This window comes from Thalia democratica, chromosome 4, assembly GCF_965202585.1.
Source record: "Thalia democratica chromosome 4, ktThaDemo2.hap1.1, whole genome shotgun sequence".
Lineage (NCBI taxonomy): Eukaryota > Metazoa > Chordata > Thaliacea > Salpida > Salpidae > Thalia > Thalia democratica.
Window position 1 is genome coordinate 45845462 of NC_139168.1, and position 25431 is coordinate 45870892.

The 25431-nt window shown below is 25.9% G+C and overlaps 1 protein-coding gene across 1 annotated transcript; it reads right to left on the reverse strand.

Annotated features, from left to right (window-relative positions):
• LOC145834754 (uncharacterized) lies at positions 1-24723 on the reverse strand. Its single transcript, XM_082942262.1, has 10 exons — positions 24535-24723; positions 19760-19909; positions 17673-17939; positions 16573-16777; positions 14368-14784; positions 14129-14302; positions 11937-12148; positions 10994-11291; positions 9239-9432; positions 1-207 (listed from the first exon to the last, which is right to left on the reverse strand). The coding sequence occupies exons 1-10, from the start codon at positions 24667-24669 to the stop codon at positions 103-105; spliced, it is 2157 nt and encodes a 718-aa protein (XP_082798388.1). The 5' UTR covers positions 24670-24723; the 3' UTR covers positions 1-102.
• Between the last annotated feature and the right edge of the window lie 708 nt (positions 24724-25431).

A 25431-nucleotide genomic window follows, 5' to 3' on the forward strand; every position in this document is an offset into this window, starting at 1 on the left:
TGTCAACAATAAACGAGTGATAACGTTTTTAACTCGTTACAGTGTTTTTTTTTTCTTTTTATGATTCTATGGTAAAAGCCAATATGGCTTAAATAACTATGTCTATCTAGATGAAACTGAGTTTTTTCTTGAAGTTAAGTTTGACACTTTCATTGCTTTGTTTTCAAGGTCCTTGCTTAACTTGATCAAATACTTTGGGCCTTTTTCCTGTAAAAGAAAAACTTATTAGTTAAGTTTAATTTTTTAGTGATAAGTATTCTACTTAATAGTAATAATTAGTAATAAGTAGCTAATATTTGTTAGAGTTAACTATTGCTTACTTACAACGAAAATTAAACTAGACATGTAAGAAAGGATAAATTTTGTTAATTATTACCTATTTTTATCATATTTAACTTTGCTTGCAAAAATATCAAATCATATTTAGCAGAAAAAAAAAATAAAACTTAAGTATGAAAATTGTAATTGGGATTCGTTTTTTTTTAATTGTTATTCAATACAACCTTCATTTATATAGAAATCTATTTTGTGGACACCAAAAAATACAAAATTCATTGATAAGTTTATCTATAGAGAAACCTATTTGTGGACATCAAAAAATATAAAATTCATTGATAGGTCTATCTATAAAGGACGTCTAGTCGGTTATTTGATAAGTTTATTTCAGGATTGAAGAAATAAGATATATCATAAAGTCAATAACTACTAACTAAGAAATTTTGTTTTAGAATTTAGATTAAACAAACTGTAGCTTTTTTAGGATATCATTTGTCAGGGTTGCCGAAGATTTTTAATTTTTTTTCTAGGTTTTCTGAAACTCTTCCAGGTTTTTAAAGAACAAGTCTATTGGTCCATTTTTAGCATAAAGTTAGATTTAAGAAAAATTGTCTTTTTAGTATAACAACATTCATACAGTAACCTCTCGCAAATCTACGCACATTGTGTCCACAGCAAAAACATGTAAGTAAACGAGAGAACGAAACTAAACGAGAGATAGCAAATTTACCCACTTTTTGGCTGTTTGATTGTAATGCATCTTATTAAATATAGTTTAAAGACTTTTCAAATTTTTTTTTACTAAAATTGTTTTCATTAAAATTGAACATATATGTGAAAAGTGTTTAAAATTAAATAAAATTGTTTATGTGTATACAAAGTTTTTTTTATAGTTTGTTCCTTGCTCATCTAAGATTAAATTTGTCTTTCAAGGCATCAGAGAAAGATTTTTCCCAAATACCTTGTAAGACAAGTTTGACCAGAGTTAAGAAGGAACAAAGTAGCTAAAAATAAGAAGTTATTGAATTGAACTGAAACTTTATGCCATGAATATTGTGAGAAATTGAACATTGTACCTTGTTTTATAAAAAGTATAAAGGGGGAACGGATCAAACATGCACGAAGAGACACTTTTACACAAAGACAATTTTACACCAATGGTCACTTTTGTACGAAGAGTCACTTTTGCACAAATACACTTTAGCACGAAAGGTTATTTTTTCATGAGTTACAGTTTTAAAAAATAAATATAAATAAGAAGAAGAAAATATTAAATACCAAAAAAATTTAAAAAACAAATAAATAAAAAACAAAAATGAAGAATAAAAATTTACCGACCGAGAGAAACGGTTAGAGGTAACAGTGATATTTGAAATAAAAAAAACAAAAATAACAAATATAAGTTAATAATAAGAAAAATAACATGAAAAATAAAAAAATACGAATAAAAAAAAAAAAAAAAGAAGAAAAACAGCTACCGACGAAGGGCAAAGATTTTTCAATCAGTGCAAAATTGTCTTTGTGCAAAAGTTACCCTTCGTGCAAAAATTACCCCTCGTACAAAATTGACGCCGTGCATAAGTGTCCCTTCGTGCATATTTGACACCTACCTACAAAAGGGAACTATATACCTAAAATAAAAAGACTAAAGTCACAAAGTTCGATAGGTTCTTTATGGAAAACACAAAATTAAAATGCAAAAATCTCAATTTTAATAAGAATGTATCTTCTCCTATATTTAAAAGTATAGTTTTAAAATATTTACTTTATATCTACTTTAAATGTTTCTTTCATTATTGTTGCCAAAAAAACTTGGAATTCGTAAAAACATTAAATTCAAATTATCAAATATTTTTTAAACTTTTCCTTTTGAGAATTTTAAAATGCGTAACTAAACGAATGTGCGTAACCAAACGAGTGATTAGATTCGCGAGATGTTACTGTGTTGTATAAGTTTTTTTATAAGTAATATTTTACACGGTACAAAAAAAAACTATTGTTATGATAAATATTTCATGTCTAATCGAAATTAAATCACTTTTCATATCCACATAAAATTAAATTTGTTTAAAAAAACATTAAAAAAAGTTGTCTCAGTTCTTAAAAAAAACAAAAACAACAGATTCAGAGACCTTTAGTTTTATTAAGACATTTTTAATTCTGTTGAAAACGAGTTGCTTTTGGAAAAATATAATAAATATTTATTTAGTTCGGATATATTTCAATAAAACACTAAAACTTAAATTTATTAAAAATAGTACTCAAATGTTTAAAATGTTGAACAATTCACTGTAATTTATAACTTATTAATATACATTCAAATATATTTAATATATATATATTTATTTATTTAATTATTTAAAAAAAAAAAATTCCTTTGAATATAAGTAGACAAACCATCAATTGAATTTAGTACTTTACTGGGTGACTAATAAACAATAACCTTATACAAGAAATTCAAAAATCCCCTAAAACAGAAATAAAATGAAAAACTTTGTATATTGCTCGAACACATTTTTTGAATTATTTTTTTGATTTAGCTTTCTGAATCCACCATTGTTCAACAAAATCTAAATTATTTCTTACTGGTCTCTCAAAATTGTTCATTATATGCATCTTCTACTTTTTTGGTATGCTTTCTTGGGAAATTTTTTATAATGAATTACTAAAGCAAATTGGTACGTATGTTCATGATTTGTTTTGACTATATCATTTTTCAAAATGTTTCTGTCGGGAACGGGTCAGAAAAGCACGGGTCGTCACTTGAGCACAGAGTGACACTTTAGCACGGAATGACACTTAAGCACAGAGTGACATTTTAGCACGGAGTGAAACTTTAGTGCGGAGTGACACTTTAGCACAGAGTGACATTTTAGCACGGAGTAAAACTTTAGTGCGGAGTGACACTTTAGCGTTAAGTGACACTTTAGCACAGAGTGACACTAAGCACGGAGTGTCATTTTAGCAAGAATTGACACTTAAGCACGGAGTGACACTTTAGCATGGACTGAAACTCTTTTTTTATGCTTACATAACATTTTTACTGTTATGTTTAAAAATCTAAAAACAAACTATGCAACATGTAGACTAAAAGTTAACAACCTTTAAATATGTTAAAAGTTAAAGCTTTAACTCAAAACTCATGTTTAACAAACAATACTACTAGTTATTTTGAAGCAAACTTCAACTTTTTAATTCTGATATAAATTAATTTCACAAATTCTATTAACTCATTTTACCAATACATTTTAAAGAAGGTATTTTAAAACTTTTACTTTTTTAATTACAACATAAAACTATTTGTATAACCCTAGCAAAATATACTTGCTCCAGGTGTTTTATAACACTTGTAATGAGCTTAAATTAATTTTAGTGAGGTTAGATTTGAAGCGTAAATTTTAAATAAAAGGTGTAAAATATAAACATTAATAAATACTGATAATTAAATTGCCTTTGTTTTTTTAAAGCTCCGATAACTTAACAGATTATTAAATAGATTCCGGCAAGCAGACGAACGGCTGCTTCATCTTGTTTCGAATTTTAATTTAAACGATAATTTCCTGGAATTCCTACGCGGGATACAGTACAATTTTAGTATAGGTTAAATATATTTTTGTAGATTTCGTTTATGATTGTTTTTCTAATTAAGTTTAAAGTAGTGCTTTAAATAAAAAAAGTATTTATTCCAACCTTATCAGCAAAGCAAAATTTTTAAATAAATTATAAGCAAAATATTAGTGTTTGATTATGTGAATTAGTTAATTAAATTTTCCTAAAATTAATACTAAGTATTTGATAGTTAAATTACCATTTAATTTACCAACTTCTAGTTTTCAAATACTTATTTTTATTATCAAGTATAGCTCTTTTCAAAAAATAGAGCCTACTAAAGATGTTTTATAACTTATTCTAACCTACAAGTGATTTCTCTAAGTACAGTTCGTAATTTACTTAAAAAGGCTGCCAAGCTTTGTCTTACAATTTACTCTTCACTAAACTATAATTTTAAACAAATATAACTTTTGTAGACATACTTCCCCTGAATTCACACTTTAAATTGCCTAAAATGCGTAATCAACAGGATGCTGAATAAATAAAAGTTAAAATTTAAACGTTTTATCAAATATATTTTTAATTAGTATCTAATTCAATTACTTAAAGTATTGATCATGCTTAAGTGTCACTCCGTGCTAAAATGTCATTCCGTGCTAAAGTGTCACTCCGTGCTAAAGTGACGTCGTGCTAAAATGTCACACCGTGCAAAAGTGACACTCTGTACTTAAGGGTGTAATGACAGTGCAAAATTCCTTGCATTGTCATTGTTTTGGAGAATATCTAGAGTTAGATACGCTTCATTGCACTAGCGAATGAGAATCATCTGATGTAATGTTTTAAACTAAATACTGATGCAATGGACGTCAAGGCGTGACAGGCAGTTACATGTAAGCAGTTAGTTTAGTTTGGTGTGCAGCAGGAAGCAACAACTACCTTAAACTGATTTGTGAATGTTATTGTTAGTATTGTTTTAAAAGTGAATATTTTAACTGGTATTTAATTGTTTAAATATTTAAGCCAGGTTTATAGTTAATAGTTTATTCTTTAACAGTTTCTTCTTTACTAAAAGTTTTACATAATTTTTAGTTTATTGTTTAAAGTCTTTTAAATAGATTTAAATAGCTTGTAGTTTCTAAAAAGTTTGTCATAGTAATTTATAGTTTTGTATAAGCTAGTATTTCTTGTTGTGTTTTATATATAAGATTCATCACTTAAAACTGTCTGTCTGATTTATATAAAGTAGCCTAGAGTAGCTTTAAGTGTTTTATATATATTATCCACTGATAATTACAAATTAGCACTTATAAATTAGTTATAGTACTATGTCCAACTTAGAGAATATTAATGATAAGTTGCCTGCAGCGGGTCCTGAAAATAAGCCTGTTAGAAGGTCACCCCGCTTGCAGGAAAAGTATGAACAAAAAGGTCAGGTTGACTATCTGCCCACAGTAAGTCACCCTGACCCAACTGAGGCTTTAGATGTTGGGTCACCAACATCGGTAGCCCACAAGGGTCCTTCCGTGCTCAAGTGTCACGCCGTGCTAAGAATCACTCCGTGCTTAAGTGTTACTCTGTGCTTAAGTGTCTCTCCCTGCTAAAGTGAAGCTGTGATTTTCTGACACCTACCCGTTTCTGTGTGTGTTTTCATCATTTAGTAAAACTGTTTATTGTTTGACCTATATATATTTGTTTGCATATATTGCATGTTGCAGCATATAATCCAAAATCTTTGCAAGTCTTTTTTTGTTGCTTTTTTTTATATATTTCTTTTTGTTTTATTCCAAACTATTAAAATGAAATTACCCCAAAGCTGTCTGGGAGCGGGTCAGAATGACACAGCGACAAAATGACACGGTCGTCAAATAGACACGGTGCGTCACTTTTGCACGGAGGGTCACTTTGGCACAACGACAAAACGACACGGTGCGTCACTTTGGCACGGGAGTCACTTTGGCACAGCGACAAAACGACACGGTGCGTCACTTTGGCACGGAGGGTCACTTTAGCACAGCGACAAAATGACACGGTGGTTAATAAAGGAGGGAACGATTTGTTGTGAAACTTCAATCTTCATCGGTATGGACTACGATCTTATTTTTCTAGGAAACTTTTCGGTTTCCTGTCTTTTAACCGGTTTTGTAGAATCAGCAACAATCACATTGATTAACTTTAAAAACAAAGACCGCAGGAATTTTTGATTGTGACTTCATAAAATAAAGTTAAACACGTAATTTTTATACCTTCTATAGTCCATCATCGTACTTATAAACAACATACTCATTTTTAAGCAGTAGCAAGGTGTAAGGTGTGCTTAATAAACGACAAATAGTTATTTGTATCAAACAACGTTCACAAAAATGCAAAAACAGCAACTTTTTTAACAAAATACGAATGCCAAAATTAAAGGGAATTTATTTTTGATTTCTTTCGAATGGAAAAACTTAAACAAAGTTTTTTACTAGAACTTGAAACGAGTAATAGAAATTAGAAAATTACTTGCCATTTTACGACTAGAAAGATAAAAACTCATATAAACATATTTTTTAAATTTCAGCAACATTCTGATTTAAAAAATACAATCTACATTTTAGATCAACTATTCAGCACATCAAAACAATAAACTAGTAGATGTAAACACAGAGGAAAATTTGTTTTATAAACTAAAATTCAGACGTTATCGAAAACAACTTTTCTGCTGTTGTAATTCTAAATTCTAATGCGGTTATTATTTTACGTTTTTATGCTTAAAAAAAGTAATACTTGCGCTCTTTTGGCGAATTAATAGGTTGCAATTTTGAACTAAAATACTGCGTTCCCTGACGATTTACGTTAGTAGCAACATCTTCAAAAAATTATTGTGCACTTGACTTAAAAGATCGAAATTTCGCGCCTCTATGCGACTTATGTTAGTTGCAACATATATCGTGCACTTAGAAGTAGAAATGTAATGCTCTTTCGCAAATAAAATTGTGCACCTAAGCACTAAAAATGCATAGATAAAAGTATAAGTACAAATAACCGCAAATAAATTAGTTTTTTTAGCAAAACATTCCCTACATCAAGCATCTCTTTAAATAAAACTCAATAAACCACAACTACACACTTGTTATACAATTGTAGACTTGCTTCAACAAAATACAATTTTTCTTACTATTATAATACTAAAACTAATAGTATAAATGCTATTTATTTCCTTACAAGGAATAAAATACTATAATATCTGTCATACTCTAAGTTAAATTTTTATATTTTAGGCTACAAAGTTTTGTAAAAATAAAAAAGACTTAGAGTATTAATTTTAATAGAATTAATCAAATTGACGATAAACTTGACATTTAATACACTATTTTTAAGAACAACTAATTTTGATTTATTAGGACTCAAGTTTTATAACCTCTAGTGCTTAATTTTCATAAAAGTGATAAATATATAAATGCGCATGAATGGTTGCATCAGACTCTTAATTTTCTCTCAACTGTTAATAATACTATTTTTAATTTTTTATAAATTTAGGCTCCAGGACCGTTTATTTTAATTATTTGCTTTTAGACAAGTTTATTATACATTTTCAATACAGAGTTTTAAGTAAACATCCTAACTTATTAACTTTTGTTGAATATTTTTTGTATGTTTTTGGAAATTTAGGACTTAACATTAAAAAAAAATATTTTTAACTGCTTGTAATAGATTGTTAAATCATGTGATTTACGACTCAATAACTGAAATGTTCTTTGGTATAGCTTTTCGAGCGATAACCTTTTGTCGTTTAAAAAACAGTAATAAAAAACTTTTATGTTTAAACAAACTACTAGGTTAATTAATTAAACATATTTAATATAACTAACTAGTTACTACAAAAGCAGCTTAACTTTGTATTTTTAAAACTAGAGTTAAAACACACATGACTTAATTTTACAACGAAATAACTCTATGTTGAATTAAATCTTAGTTATTTTTTATAACAATTCCTGATAATAATTAATTAAACGTTTGACAAAAAGTACTAAGTTTTATTAATTACATAAATATGAAAAGCCGTGAAACGTAAAAAATAAAACTTAAGAATATTTTTGTTTTTATACTATGACTTAAATTTTAAAGCATTGTATCATATATAGTTTCAAATGTATCAAGCTACTATAGTTTGGAAAAAATATAATAAATCTTTTGTTTAACTAATTACTATCAAAATTTTACGATTAAAAGTTATATTACTGAAGAAGTTTAGTTTTGCTTATAAGTTTGTTAATCCATGCTATAGTGACGCACCGTGTCATTTTGTCGCTGTGCCAAAGTGACGTATCGTGTCATTTTGTCACTGTGCCAAAGTGACGCACCGTGCCAAAGTGACGCACCGTGTTGTTTTGTCGCTGTGCCAAAGTGACGCACCGTGTCATTTTTTCGCTGTGCCAAAGTGACGCACCGTGTCATTTTGTCGCTGTGCCAAAGTGACGCACCGTTTCATTTTGTCGCCGTGCCAAAGTGACCCTCCGTGCCAAAGTGACGCACCGTGCCAAAGTGACGCACCGTGCCAAAGTGACGCACCGTGCCAAGGTGACGCACCGTGTCATTATGTCGCTGTGCCAAAGTGACGCACCGTGTCATTTTTTCGCTATACCAAAGTGACCCTCCGTGTCAAAGTGACGCACCGTATCATTTTGTCGCTGTGTCATTCTGACACCCACCCAAGCTGTCTAATTTATAATATAAAAAGGCAGACTAACTTCAAAACATTCATTCTTATCATATCTAGGCTAATCTTTGTTGTTTTACACGTAAGGATAGTTTTAAATTTCAGGTTTTCAATGTTTTTTAGAAATTTTTGGTTCAAAATTCAAGGTTTTTCAGGGTGTTTTTATTCCCAAACTCCAGGTCTTTTTTTTGCCTAAATTGTCAAAATTATGTTTTTTTCAGGATTCTAGGCAGCCCTGCTTTGTTGAAGGATAATAATACCTTTTATAATAATAATCATCAGAAAACATAAACAAATCAAAACCACTTTTTGACTTTACATTATCATAAGCAAGCTTAAACTTTTTTTTTCTTTTATATTGACTTAATTACTTAATTTAAATTATTTTTTATTAGCCGTAATATTTTGCATGACCAAAATTATAAAAAAATCAAGTTTAAATTTCATTATGAACTATTATAAAGTGAACTTTTAATTAATACACAAAAATAAGGTTTAATAATACATAAAATAGTAATTTAATAAGTTGCATTTTTTAATTAATTAAACGTTTACTAATAAAGTTAAATAATTATATAAAAGCAAACTTAAATAAACTAAAAATTACTCAATATCAGTTTACTACTCAAAATACTTTAAGTGTAAATTAGGCATCAATTACAAATTGGTCTAAAACTATTTTACTTACAAATTTATATAAAAAAATAGTAATACCTTAAACTTTCTAGCGGAAATAGAATAGTTTTCTCTGCTTCCAACAGCATTGCAAAGAAACTCTGTACCTTGGTTGGGGCTGGTAAAATGATGTTTTAGCAAACTCCTTAGCGCATAGAAACTAGACACTTGGTCAACAAGAAGTTTTAGCGATATATTGAAAACTCCTTTAGCAAAGAACGTGCTGAAAAACCCTGTGTAAAAAAATAATAATTTAGGTTTTATTATTTTACTTTTTTAAATGCTTCAATTCTAAATATTGATTTTTTTTTCTAGTCTTTCTTAAGCTAAACATTAGAAAAAAGATTTTTTTTTTGCAAAAAAAATGTTTAATGTAAGTTACTGCAGATTTCAAAAACTCACTAAGCTACAAACGTGCAGCAATCTTAGTGCTTAATACATTGATATTCAGACTGTTAAAAGTTAAAACACTATTTTGTATGTTTTTACCACTATAAATTTTAATAAACTTAAGTGAAAATTTACAAAATTTTATCTACTATTTTAGGAAGGTTTTGGTTACTTTTAAGATACCATTTGCTAACACACGATAAAACTAGAACAAAACTTGTGCAATATTTGATTTCTGTGTAATTGCACAAGCTGCCAAAACTGAGTAACCGTACAAAACTTTATAGTTCTAAAATGATGTAAGAAGAGTAAACTTTACAGTCTGGAAACGAAAATAACAGGGTTGCCACTCGTTTTTTCAAAATTTTTTCCAGATTTTCCAAATTTCTTCCAGGTTTTTAAAAGTAAACATTTTTGGGTCTATTTTTAGTTTTAAGTTAATTTCTATAAAAGCAACTGTGTTAAATAGTACAGAAACATTTAAAAGATGCTGTAAAGTTACTTTAAGTGTGATTTTTAATAAAAAAATGTTTGATGATGACAAAAAAATCTTATTTATATGATAGATTTTTTGTGTCAAATTAAAATTTTAGTACTGAAAATGTAAAAATTATTAAAAATTCCAGGTTTTTCCAGGTTTTTTGATCAAAATTCCAGGTTTTTCCAGGTTTTTTTCAAAATTTCTCGAATTCCAGGGTTTTCCAGGTAATTTTTGCCTTAATTGTGGAATTCCAGGTTTTTCAAGGTTTTTCCAGGTAAAGTGGCAACCCTGAAATAACCGAAAAAATTAACAGCTTAATTAAAATACTTGTAGGATAATTAGACTATAGCTCATTTTAGTGTTTATATGTATATTTGTTTTCGTTTCAGATTTTACATTGTTAATAAATTATTAAACTAAATTGACAAGGAGTTATTCTTCAATACTCAAGTTAATCAAGTGGTAAAGCATCACAGATTAACAATTTACCAGTTAGTACATTTTCACTTAAATATTTGTTTACTATATCCAAGTTGAAATTTTGTATCTGTTTAAATCTATAGCACATAATACCTTTGACTTATTTTTTAACTCCTTATTCAGGAATTAAATCTAAAGTCATTTTATTTGATAAAGACATATAGTTTCTTCCGTCGAAAACGTTTAGGTAAAAAAAAAGTTGTAAGTATAAAGAAATTGAATAACATCTGGTTTTATATTTTATGTTGCAAACGGTATCTCTTGGCATATATCAAAACCTAATTTTATTTTGAAATTTCTTTTACTGTTGATTAAGATAAATAAATTCTAAGTTTAAATACTTAAACTCTAAAACTATAATTAAATAGTTACAACAATGCGTAACAAATAAAATTGTACACCTTGACTAAATAAATTGTACACAGTACCAAAAAATATCTAACTTGAAAGTGCAGAAGGTTCATTAAAACAATGCTTGTGAAAAATTGTGTCAAAAATATCACAACAAGCGGCTGCAAAATCTCTTCTTTCTTTACTGCTTTCAAAGCTTTTTTGCTTGATTTTTTTCTTAACTTCCGTATGACGTACAACCGGAGTAGTTGGTGGAATTTTTTCACGGAAATTTTGATTATTTTCTTGTTCAGTTTTTTTCTTTAACTGCTTAGGATGAATAGCTTCTGATATGTAACCTTCAGGAACTTCAATTTTGAATTTTGGAGTTATAAAAATGGCCTCTTCAGTCTGTTAATGATAATTAGTGAATTTTATTACTGATGGTTAAAAATTCATATACAATATCTAGACAAGAAAATATTTTATGTATTAAATGAGTTATTTTTCTTAAAAACCAATACATTAAGTTCTATGTGCAAAAGAGGTCTCCTTAGTGAATATGTACAGGGTTTATAAATCTTTGATTGTACGGATTTAAATAAAACTCAAATCATAACTAAAAAAAGAAAAAAAAAATCACCTCAATTATGTAATTTTTCAAAAACAAGTAGTAAACTGGTTAAATTATTTAAAACGTTTAAATTATCGAAAAAATTATTTTATGCTAAAAGGTTTACTCTGTACACAAAATACAAAAAACAACTAAAATTGATTTTTTTAAATGTTTTTATCAGTTATCTTAGAAATTTACAATATCTATGTAAATGCAAGCAAGACTAATATGTACTAGACTATAACGTGTTTTTAAAAGTATTCCTGTATAATTTACATTATTTCGAACTTATATTCCTAGGTACGAAACAATTACAGCTTAAAAATATACATTGTCTTTATATATAGAGGTAGATACTTTTAACTTAAAGCATGTATAACAAAAATAACTAAAACTAATATTATTACAGTAACCATTAACTAAAAACTAAATATAAGAACCTTTTCAATTTCATACGGTTCTTTGCTTTGTTCGAAGGTTTTTTTCAACTTCGAAAAACAGTCGTTTGATTTACAAAACAAATTTATAACAGACGTTATTTCTTTTCCAAATCTCTTTTTTTCTGAATTAACTATTTTATTCAAGCTTAACTTTATCCGTTCAACTTTGGGGTACTTTCTGACCATAATTTTGACTATTAACCTTTTTAGCACTGTTAGAATTCGCAAAATTTTATTTATATAAGTCAACAAAATTATCATGAACATTTTATAATTATATTTGTAGAGTTGAATATTAATACATATTCTTTTACAAAAAAAAATTATTGCAAAATGATTTATGCCATCGTGAAGGCATTCCAAAAGTAGAACATTCTAAAATTACACCTTGAGTTTATTTAACTTCTTAATAAATTTATATTTTTAAGCCTTAATGATTTAAACAAATCAAAAGAACTTACAGTACAAAACTATTTAGATCAAGTAAAAAAAACGACCCAGCAGTTATTATTTTTACTTGTTTTTAGCTAAGGTCTTTTTTTTTCATTGATCCAATTACATTACAAAACTAATTTACTTTTAATTTTTTTTCAAATTTAAGTTTATGTTAAACCATATGAAAACTTAAATGTTTTTGATAAAACTTGCTTGCTTTAATGCTTTAATAAATCAGGAAAAAGTATATTAAGACTTAAAATTAAAAATAAAAAACTTAAACTTGTTTTGTTGTTTTAAAAAAGTGATATTTGTTTCATAAAAAAAAAGCAGATAGGTATCAAAATATTGTATGTATAAACCTAAAAGATAGTTATATTCCTAATGATAATTTTTTTAATTTGTATACAGAAAACTTGATTTTTTTTTTAATTTCAGCACTAGGCAATTGAGATGTTCTCACTTAAAAATACCCAATATTGCCCTAATTTTACTAATGAAATTTTACTAATGAAATTTTCAAAAAAATATCAGTTTTTTTAAATGAGACAAAATACACTTTTCTATTTAAACTTTCAAAGAGTTTAAACTTTTTTGATCAATGCTAAACCAAAGAAAAGAAAAACCTAAAAAATATTTGTATAAAATCTTTTAAGGTTGTTTTTAGCAGTTGCTGTGGGCCTTAATATGGACATAAATTTGAGGTTTTTCCACTTATTGTTCTACTTCAAAACAACAAAAATTTGCTTTATTTAAGCTTACATAACTTTAATATACTTAAAGCAGAATAGAACCAACCCCGGTTTTTTTAAGCGGAAGCCCAGCTCTAAACAACTAAATAAATTTCTTGGTTTGAATTTTAAATCACTAAAATGGTCAATGGCCACTTGCCAGCCCACTGTGCCAAGTGGCCCACTGTGGCTCACTTTGGGAAACCCTGTTGTAAACTCTGTAGAGAAGATGATAACACAAGATAAAATACCAAAAATTAAGTTACAAACAAATTGTTGTAAAAATTTCAATATTAAACTTTGATAAGGATGCCTTAAATTAAGACTATAGGTGGGTTCAACATTTTTTTTAGTAAATACAAGTCCTTTAATTGATTGCTGAAAAGTTTTACCATTAAAAACTCTCATATAACATTTTAAAAAAATTTAGTAAGTTTATTACAACATCAAAAGATAAAAAAGCTATAGAGAAGTAAAATGTTATTGCTGGTTTTTATTGAATCTAAAAATTTCACTTGAAATATATCTTCTTTTTCATATTAAAATCAATTAAGCTAATATTTTTAGCAAACATTTCTAGCATTGAAAAAAAGTTGCATTTTAATAATGAAAAAAAAATTATAAGGAATAAGTATTTATGACGGAAAACAAAAAATTAATCGTTTTTTTTTTTGAGAAAAAAAAAACTTAAAGTTTTTAATATTCTTAAAATACGATTACTTATTTTGAAGCTAAGAATCTCTAACTAACAAAGTTTGATAATGATTGCTTTAAAGTTCAAGATAAGATAGACTTTAATATAGTCATTTTTAGTCTTTTTTACTATGTCGTTCTATATTGAATCTATAAAAATTTGCAACTAATTATCGTTATATATAATAAACTATGTGAAAAAACTCATAGCTATGTTAAGATCTTCAAAAAAAAAAACTTATAAAACTGTGCTTTACCCCCGTATGGCCTTAAGTAACTTTATTTTTTTCTTTTAAGTAAACGAACTTTATAAACGAGTACAATTTTACTTACCGCCATTCATTTCATAGAAACTTCCCTTTAATACAGTGCTTGTGATCCTACATATCCTATTGTAGTCTTTACTACTTAAACTTTCTAGTTTTTGTTTTTGTAAAATTTGAATTTCACTTTTTTGTTTCTTATTAGAAGGACCATTAGACTTATATTCAGTTTTTCTTTTGCATCCTAAAAAATTAAGCACTAATATTTTGAAAATGTATGGCTAAAACCAAAACAAATAAAAACTGTACCTTGTTCATCTTTTTTTTGGGATGCTTCATTTACATTTTCCTTACCAGCTGAAAACTTTTTATTAACCTTATTGCATTCGTTAGAACTGTTTTCAAGTCTTTTTGTAGGATAACCGTGAACAGTTGGCTCTGATTTAATTGTCACTTCTGAAGTGTTTTCATTATCACTTGTAAGATCGATAAAAGATGGAGCAGCTTTCAAATTGCTTGAAGGTTTAGTAGACTGTACTTTAGGAGAAAGCTTAGAAGGGACTTTTGGAGATTTAGTAGGAGTAGACTGAAGTTTAGGAGGAAGCTTATTGTTTTCAAAAACTTTATATGTATTTTGCAGGTCACTAACTTGAGCTCTCAAATTGTTTATTTTCATTTGTTTTGTTTCATCCTCTTCTTCTGAAGACCAATCTTCGTCTGAGCTATCTTTTAAATAATTCATTTATACAACACTATAACTAATTTGCAACCAAAAAAATTCTAAATTTTATTTTGCTTATGTTAGAAAAGAAACTAGCAAGAGTAAGTTTCAATTTGTTGTTAAGTTTGAGTTTGTTCATTTAAATGTCTCAGGCTCTGCTTAATTTTACATTAGATGAATAATAAAAATAAGATAATTCAAAGGTTAACTAGAATACTGAATTTGAAATTCTTGAAAAAAAAACTTTATGAAAAAACATTTAAGAAAAATAAATAATAATTTAAGTACTTAAAGCAGGGTTGCAAATATTTATAAATTTTTCCAAGTTTTCTGAATTTTTCAATGTTTATAAAAGAACAAGTCGTAGCTAACAACTGATGCTATTCATATTATTATTATTATCATATTGTTTATTGTGCAATGTTATATAACTATATATTTTTATATAATAGAAAAAAATGTAAATAATTATTCAAATAATCCAAAGTTAAATGACAATTTAGTTTCATAACTTTTAAATGATAAAAAAAATAAACTTGAATCAATAAAAAAATTAAGATTAAATTGAAAAATAAAACCAATGTCAAAAAATTAGAAGATAAAATAGTTTAGTTACTTTATAAACTCCAAAACTGTACTTGTGAGTTTAGATAAATAATGTACAATATTGTTTTAAAAAACCGTAAACTTGCAATTTGGGTTATGTTTGGTTTAAAAAAAAATAATTATAAATAGTGAACAGTAAAACACGTATATTTGAGTTTTGATTATATAGATACTTGTATTCTAGCTTGAATAAAATTCATATTTAATTATAGTTAAAGTATTGAATTAAGTATAGAATTCCTCGTGGTAAGTATAGCTTTGACCATTGATTTTGTTCTGTTATTAATTTTAGACATTGTCTAGTATGATACATAGTATACTTTTACATATGTATCAACTGTACTTTGTATTAACTTTAGTTTTTAAAAGATATAAATAGAACTAAGTAGAGATAGAAGCCTTAAATTCTTACAAAACATTTTTTTGAAACATTTATAAAAAGGATCATGTTTTGTTTAATAAAAAAACTATAATTTTATAACCAAAAAAAATCTACTTTTTATTTTATTATTTAAAAAAAACCATATAGTCTCAGTTATAAAATTAAAACCTTACAATAAATGTCTAAAATTTTATTGATATTTGCCTTTTAATTTGTGTCATTTATAAGCAACCTATGAAACTCTCAAATTTAGATAGTTTATATCTCAAATATTACTTATAAGTAAAACAGTAGTAATTAATTTAAAGCTGAGTATTTATCTTTTAATGAAATTAAAAAATATAGATTTACTAATAACTTAACTATCTTGAACTATACAATCGAAAATATTTAGAAAAGCAAAATAACTTAAATCAAGATCTCTAAACAGTGTTGCTACAGATTGAGCTGAAAAAAAAATTCTTGACTTTTCTATATCTAATTCTTAATTAAACCATATCAAAAATATATAACCAAAGAATTAAAAGATTTTAATCTATTCCAAAATTCAATTAGACCCTGAAAAAAAGATAAATTGCAAAGAAAATTTTTCAGAAAATAACATCAGCAAAATGCAGTTAAAAGCGATGATAAACTTTCTTACTAATGGCATTTTTATATCAAGTCTCCGGAATTTTCCTGACTTTTTTTCTAAATCCCCGATTTTTACCTCATTTTTCTTGATTTTCCTGACATTGTTGACCCTGTCTAAAGGTAATAAGAACAAACCAGCTAAAATTCAACTACAAATTTATATTAGGAATACCTTCTTCAGAAGAACTACTATCACTTTCTGATGAAACATCAAGAACTTTTGTTACTTTCTTTTTCTGACCATCTAAATCTGGTGATTGTGTTTTACTTGCTGAAGAATTTGACAATAAATCTTTTTTAGTTGTCATAGAACTTTTGTTTAAATTTGATTGAACAATATCTATATCTTTTTGTTTGTTTTGCTTCTGCTTCATATTCTATGTATCAAAAACAAACTAGTAGAGCGAAGTGTTTAAATAAATATTATAACAATCCATATTAATGTTGAGTTAATACACTGAAAAATAAAAAACACTTAAAAAAAAACTTATTTAAATACATTAAGATTTCTTTAAACTTTTACATTGGTAACAGTTCTTTTTATAACTATATATATATACAGTAGAATTTTTTTATTCAACTGAAACAATCTACACTGAGCCCGCTTGGAAGGGATTTTAAAAACTTTACTTAAAATCAAAAATCAAAATATTTTTCATGTAGTTTTTACTCCAAAACCTCAAAAAAGTGAATATAAAGTTTAGTATTTGTTGAAGTATAGTTTATACTATCCATAATAAACGTTTTACTTTCTAAACTTCATCTCTTAAAAATCTTAAGTTATTTTGTAAGTAGCAACAGTAAAAATAAGCTGGTAGTAAGCTATTATGGTAAAAAATTAGACTAAATTTTTTAAATTCATTTACCTAAGAATTATCTTAAAGCGGTAACATGACAATTCAAATTCGGACAACTTAAATTCCGACAAATCAAAAATTTAAAAGACTATAGCTCAATAAGTAAGTAATTTAAATTTGAAAAAAAATACATCTGTAGATCTATATAAATCTGTATAGAATAACTATGTTTTTTACTTTATTTGAGCCATATCTAAAAAAATTTAGTTTTTTTCAAAAAGAAAAAAATGGCTTCTAGATATTATAATGACCTACATGTGTATTTTTTTCTTTTTGACAAATATACATTACTTTTTCATTTGTGGCCGTTTCAATTTTTAAGAATTTGAAATGTCCGAAGTTGAATAGTCGTGCATCCCCTTAAAGCAATTGACAAAACTTTTAACTAGTTAACTTTTTGAGAGTTATGCTTAACCTTTTCAGCTTCTCTCCTCATGTTTTCAAGTTCAACTGCACTAATACTATCAGCATTTGTTTTCTCACAATCTTCTTTTTTATTAGAGCCAGTTGCATGTTCTTTTTCTTTTGAAATGGAATTGTTAGGCTGGTTGTTTTCTTGACTTTCCATTGTATTAAAATCAAATTTAAAAGCACCTCTTGGAGTTTTCATCAGTTGCCTTTGCGGACTTTTAAAATTAAGAAAGTTGGAATCTCCCGTCACATCCTCTTGTGTACCAATAGTCTAGTAAAGTTTTTGTTAAATTTGTTGACACTGTTTATTCGAAATAATATAAATTGTTCTAAGTTTAGAAAAATCATCATAAAAATTTAAGTTTAATAATATGGAAATATTATCAACTGAACTTATTCTATAAAACTTGTTTTAATCTGAATTTTATACAAGCCCTTAAGGGGGTCCAAAGTTTTATTAACAAAACCAATATTGACCCATATATGAAAGCTAAAATCATGAACTATAAGACATTTTTCACAAAATAAAAAAAGTATCTTTTGTGATATAGTCCTGTACTGACATATTGAGGAGAAAATTTTCGTTTTACAAAACTGGTTTTATCTCATAAGTTAATTAGTTAGTTTTTTTTATAAAAAAAATTATAGTATATACTTTAAGCTTTCAAAAAGGAGCTACTATTTTTTTTTAAATTGGAGTCTCCCATAGCCTTAACAATACTTTTTGATAAAAGAATAAACTTTGTTTAGCACTATTTAATTTATAAAAATGCATAAATTAAGAAATTAAATACAATAACTTTAATCAAAATCTTATTAGATTAAAATTGATCAAACAAATGTTATCCAACTATTACATTAATTCGGTAATTTTTAGCAAAATGTTAGATTATACTTATTGTGTTCGATTTAATTCTAGTAGACCAAAAGTTTTATTTATTAATTGCAAAAAAAAGTGATGTGAAATAAATTATATTAATCATACAACTGCTCTTTAACGTTTTAATTAGACTTTTAAAAACATCGAAACTAAAAACTTTCATAAATAACACATTTCAACGTAAGAGAAACGCAACTTTTTAAAAACTTAAACAAAATTTACAGATTGCCACTGACTTTTGGAAAATTTTCTCCAGGTTTTCAAAATTTCTTCCAGGTTTTTTAAAAAAGTACATGTTTTTGTGTCTATTTTTAGTAATAGTTTAAACTCAAGTTTAAGGTAAAAAAAATGTGTTAAATAGTATAAAAACATTGAAAGATTACTGGAAAGCTACTGCAAATGTGTTTTTTAATAAAAAAAAACTTTGATGATGACTAAATTTTTTATCTATATGGTAGACATTTTTTATCAAGTCAAAATTTTTTAATTTATCATTGAAAAATTGTTTAAAATTCCAGGTTTTTCCAGGTAAACTGGCAAACCTGAATTAGCTTAAAGGTTAAAAAAACTCATTTACTGTTTACTTTCAATTAAAAATCCTCAAACAAAATATACAATTTTTAGAAAAAAGAAGTAGAAAACTAAAAATATGAAACTAAATTTATTCATGTTTCAGAAAACTTCAATCTTTTGAGTTAACAACACAAATTTAAGTTCTATAGATATGTAGTTGCAGGGTATGTGGGTTAATAAGTTTATCAATCACCCATATATTTATATTGATAATTTGACTTTGAAACTTTCAGTCAACTTGAGTTAGAACTTTTAAGTAAATATCAGTGCATGTTCTTCATATTAATATATTTTATATTAGATAACAATACAACAAACTGTGTATGGTTTGAAAATTTTAAAAACTAAATAACTATACAAATAGTTGTAGCTTTAAAAAAGTTTGACTAAATAAAATAAACAAAAACGCTTTAAAAAATTTAATCATATTTATTTAACTTAGAAATGGCTTGAATTTAACAAAAAAAAATTAACTAGTTTGATTTTTTTTTTGGTTAATCCAGCTAGCCTTAGTCAACCTAATGTTTCTGTAAACTGGAATAAAAATTATTTGAGCTATAATTATTGATTGAAATAAATATTTTACAAATTATAAACTAGCCTGAATAGCAGGCATCCCATTATAAAAAAATATTTACCATTTCAGACGAATTTGAATCCAGTGTAAAGGCTCTTTCTTTAACTGCTACGTCTAGCAATAAATTTGATTTTTTCAACAGGTCTTCTACTTTTTTGTTTTCTGCATAGTAGAACTGTTCTCCTGTAGGTGCCCATACAACTATAGCAACCTAAATTTTATTTAAGTAAATTTTCATCTAAAAATGATCAAAGTTATTTTTCATATACAATACGAAATAATTAGCAGATTAAATTAAAATAAATAGATAATAAAACAATTCTATTTATTTTCATGCAGGCAAATCAAATATGACTATAACGATGTATTTTAAAAAAACAGTGTTTACAAACTTTTATATAATATTACTTAAAACTATTGTTCTACCAGATCCTTGGATCAAGCAAGATCTCAATTATTATTAAAAAAGACCTGTATATAGCTACATTCTAACTAAGTCGAAATGTATCAGTGTTTAAATTATTGTATATAGTATGCATGAAAATTTTTTTCTTGTAAAGATTATTTAAAATATATTTACAATTTAAAAAAATAAAGCTAAATCAGGGTTGCCACTCTTTGAGTTAAAAAAAAATCTATCCTGAGTGATCAACAACTTTACTGAGTTATACTTAGTTTTTGAAATTTCTCTTTCAGGTATTTAATATTTTTCTTACTTGTTTAAACATTTCCAAATCAATAAAATACAGTATATGAACAAAATTAGTTAAAAAGTATAAAAAATGAAAACTGGAATATCTGAATGTCATTCGAGATCTAGAAAACAAAATTGGATTGTGATTTTCAAAAAATCATAAAACTATCATGAGTATCTGGAGTATGTGCAACCTTATAAACTTATAGTAATAAGTTTTCTTTAACACAAACTATTAGCAAACAATTAAGCACAAACAAACTCAGTATAGGTACTTATAAAAAAATTTATGGACTTATATTGTAAAAGTTTAAAATTATTATTAAATATTTTTAATTTTTTATATAAAAAAGCACAGCTAAATGAACTTTTTTAATAAGGTCAATAAAAGCATATAGATTAAATCACATTCATTTAACTTCCTTCTTTCTATAAAACGCCAATATTTGTGTTGTCGTTTATTCAAAGTTTAAAACATTTTACTTGAAGATACTATTAATTTTTATATCAATAAACTTTGTATACTTTATACAATACTTATAACAATGGTCACAGCCATAAAGGGTAACCTTAAAAATAAATATAGTTTTTGTGGCAAGATTTTTTGAAAAAAAATCTAAGTCAACTTAAACTGTGCAAAATTTGTAATATAATAATTATTATACACAGAAATATAAGACATGATTCATTCAAAAACATATTATTAAATCAAAACAATAAACAAGTAAAATCGATTCCGGCTAACTCTTATCAACTACTTATGTTAGCAACTAATTTTAAGATTAAATTTTGAGTAAATAAATTAAGTTAAAGGTTTCATTAGAACAATCAATTAACACTAATTAGCATAACTGAGCAAAATTAATTAGACATTCACAATTCATATCCTCATATTTATAAACATTTGATCAGTAATTTAACTAAAACAAGCAACAATACCAAAACAATCAATAAAATAGGCGACAAAAATAAAATAAAATAAAACTAAAAAAACAAAACTATTTTATATCAAAAAATATAACCTACCGAGCTACTATAAAAACAAACAATATAACAAAGTTTTACGTTGGTTCTACAAGCACTACCTTTAAAAACAGATATAGCAACCATAAAGCAAGCTTTAACAACAAATTAAAAAGACACAATACCGTGTTATCAAACTACATATGGGACTTATAAGACGCAAACCAAGACTATAACTAGAATAGGAAATACTCTGCAGAACTAAAACAAAAACAAAAAACATGCTATTTATGTAGCTTAGAAAAGTACGAAATCGAAAAAATTAAAAAAGAGTTATCATTATTTAAAGAAAAGAAAGGTAGCAACCCTGTCTCCACAACCAAAATATGTACATATTTTAAAAGAACAAAACACACTAATCAATAAAAAAAATAGCAACAAAATAAAACCAAAAACAAGAACAAACAAAGCAAAAAACAATTTAACTTGTACATAAATTGTTTTTAAGTTAAGCTAACTAAAATTATTCACATCATAATGTGCTTTTTGTGATTAAAAAAATACTATGTGCTTCAGATTGTTCTGACAAAACGTGTTAAATGTTGAAACTTAGTAAACATCAGGGTTGCCACTCTTTGAGCCAAAAAATCTTCCCTGAGTGACCAAAAATTTCCCTGAGTTTCCCTGAGTATAAAATTTTCTCTTCTTACACAAATTATTAATACCTCATTCTCATTTTTCTTCTTTAATAATAAAAGGAAGGTTGTATGTGTATGCTTCTGCATTAGATTTATGAAAAAAACTGTTTTCAAAAACTCAATCTTAAAAGGTTTAAACCAATTAAAAATTAAAAACTAAATTTTTGCACAACTTTGTGTAAACTTGTTAGTTAACTTTCTACATAAAAGAATAAAGTTTAATTTGTTTGACATTTTAATTAACAAAATTTAATTATACTATAATAATAATTTCACATGAAGAACTCACTTAAATGCATACATAATAACTTCATTATGACTTGTATGTCTTTCCTAACAACTGTTCTGAATGCAGTAAATAAAACTTAAAAGCTTAACATTATTGTAAAAAAACCGGCAAAAAAAAAGTTTAAAGAAATAGCTAAAGAAATATCTCATATCAAAGTACAACTTAATACCTAACAACTGATACAAAATAATCTAAAATTAAAAAAATTTTTATGTCTTTTAGATGTTCATACACAATCTATTTTAAATAACTGAAAACATAATTTTGATTTTAAAACAACTTTACATTACCTAATAAAAAAAATCTTAATACTGTTTTTTTAAGTATGCAATTTCTAAATCAATAGTTTTAATTTTATTATTTATAGACAAAAATTTAACCTCTATTTTTTTAACAAAAGTAAAACAACACTAATCTGTATTCATTTTAATTTTTTTTACTGAAAACAAGTAGTTGTAAACAAATAACAAATAACTTTGTTATTTAAAAAATAAGAACTAATAGTACAACATAGTGTTTTTTAAACTACATAAGTAACTAAAAATAAAAAGTTTATTAGAACTTTTCAATGAATAGTTAACAACAACTTTCATTTCTCTAAACTGTTTGATTTTACTTAAGTAAATATAAATTTAAAACTTAAAAAAACTACAATGTTAATACTAAGAATATTGAAGAACTAGCCGCAAGGCTAAAAAAAATCTAAATAACCACTTAAGTAATAAAAATTACTACTTTTGAACAAAATATTGAAACTGGATTAACTAAACCTCATTCTAGATCTAGAAAAAAATTTCCCTGAGATTTTCAAAAACTTCCCTGAAATTTAGAGAAAAAATCAAAACTTCCCTGAGTTTCCCTGAGTTAAAAGAAAAATGTTAATATTCCCTGAGTTTCCCTGAGATTCCCTGAGTTTCCCTGAGATTTTCTACAGTTTGAAAATTCCCTGAGATTCCCCGAGTTCCCTGAGTGTGTGGCAACCCTGAAACATACAAAAATTAGTTGTTTTTTGTATTATAAATATATAAGGTGTTATAGAAAAATTTATAATTATCTAGACTATAGAAAAGAAAAGCTTTTTTTTATATCTTTCAATTTGCAAACTTCTAAAAAATATACCAGATAGTATTGACTTTTTTTAAATTCCTAAAACGTTTCTACAATGTGAATGGGATAATTGAATATATTATGATGTGAGAAGTAATCTTAAGAGGCTTTTTTTTTCTTCTACAGTTTCAAAGCAATCATTTTTAAATTTTTTTAGGTAAATTTTTTATAAATAAAGTACTTGATAGTTAACTATTATCATGCATAAAAAGTTATTTTTGTAATTTAACATATATTTATTTATTTATTTAATTTTATTCAATCTTATTTTAACTTAAATCATAAAATGATGGTTTTAATTTATTCAAAATTATGCAATAATTTTATTTTTGTAATCCAATTATTATTTTTTTAATATCAAGTCTACAACTTTAAAATTCTAAGAAAATATATCATTATATTTTGTTTTAAATATATATTTTTTTTTTATCTTGTTTTTTAGACTTTCAATGAAAGGTTTGTTATCTATATATTCAATTTTAAAACTTTCAACAAAATTGACTATTTTTAAAAAGTTAATTCAAGTTATAAAAAATAACTAATAGTTTTCAATAGGTTTCCAAGTAAAACTTCATAAAAAACATAGGGAAATCAATGGAAAAAGATTACATCTAGAGAAATCAAAAAATAATAATTTTATGTAAGGATATCTAACTTTTTTTTTTATGACAAAATCTAGGGAAGTAGTAACCCTGTTTTAAATAAAAGTAAGTGTATAAAAGTGTATATGTTTGTTAAAAAATATCTTTTTAAAGCCTTAAAATGCTTTATTTATATGAACTTTTTTTTTGTGACAAAAGTATAGAAAATCAGTTTTATCATTATTATAAGGTTAATGTTAAAATATAAGTTTTATTAGGACATTAAGTACTCATAGATTTAAATTTATTTCAAAGTATTCTAAATGCAAGAAACCGTAAATTAGATAAAAATAAATTTTGTGTAACCTTGATATTTTTTTTTCAAAAATTCCTTTATCTCAATTAAAACTTACAACATTTTGTTAATTAATTATTTAGTTAATCTTCAAAAAACGCTTATAACTATAATTTCATTTTAAATCAAATTTTAATGTAATATCTTACCTTTGCACCAGAACATATTTCCAAGCCAGCAGCTTTATGAATCAATGTATTCTTCTTTGGATAAAATGTTCTGTCCCATTGGCTTTTGCTGTTAATATTTTTTAGCAAAATATTTCGTGCTCTTTTTCTGGACATCAGAATTTTTTGAATGGAGTTTGACTACTTTAAAAATTTAAATTTTGTAAGTAATATGCTTCTGTTTTAAACTTATCATCAATACAAAATTAATAAACTTCATTTTTACAGTATATATGTACCGTACATATATTGTTAAATACTAATTTGCATATAGTACTACGAAGTTACAAAAAACTAGCAAGAGTTATTATTATAAATGGAAAATTTAAGCTAACTTCCAAAAATTATAAGAGTATAAAAACAAAGTAGGAGGATGTGTTGTCAATAAGTCAAGTCTACACTAATTCTTAATTAAAGTTTATGCTGATTTAGTCTATTTTTTAATGTTGAAAAACTTATTTCTAACTAATATTTGGACTTTTGTGTGTGGACTTATAGACAACAACTGAATTGTTCAACAGATGGATAAGCTTTAATACTTTCATTAATTCCGTAGGAAAAGTCAGTTTTTTAGTTGCAAATATATGCAGCAGCCCTATTTGATAGCTATATGAGTCAAAAAACTGTCCAAGTGACTAAAAACTTTCCTGAGTCATCCTGAGTTTTTTTCAAATCTGTAAAAAAAATTTTTTTTTAACTTTCCAAAAACAATAAAAACCCAGTCTTCAACAAAACTTGTTATAAAATAACAAAATAATGAAACTAAATCAACCACATCTTTTTCAAAATCTAATGAAAACTGGCCCGAAGTTTTCAGAAATCTTAAAACTATGCTGAGTTAAAAAAAAAACTAGCCTGAGTTATCCTGAGTTTAACTGT

What these genes read in the sequence shown, in the direction of transcription:
- LOC145834754 (XM_082942262.1), bottom strand. Translation starts at nt 24,669, where the DNA reads ATGTCCAGAAAAAGAGCACGAAATATTTTGCTAAAAAATATTAACAGC. An exon ending in ATTCAAATTCGTCTGAAATG is followed by an intron (nt 17,940 to 19,759) that starts GTAAATATTTTT and finishes AAACTTTACTAG; the next exon opens with ACTATTGGTACACAAGAGGA. An exon ending in TTTCTATGAAATGAATGGCG is followed by an intron (nt 12,149 to 14,128) that starts GTAAGTAAAATT and finishes GAATTCTAACAG; the next exon opens with TGCTAAAAAGGTTAATAGTC.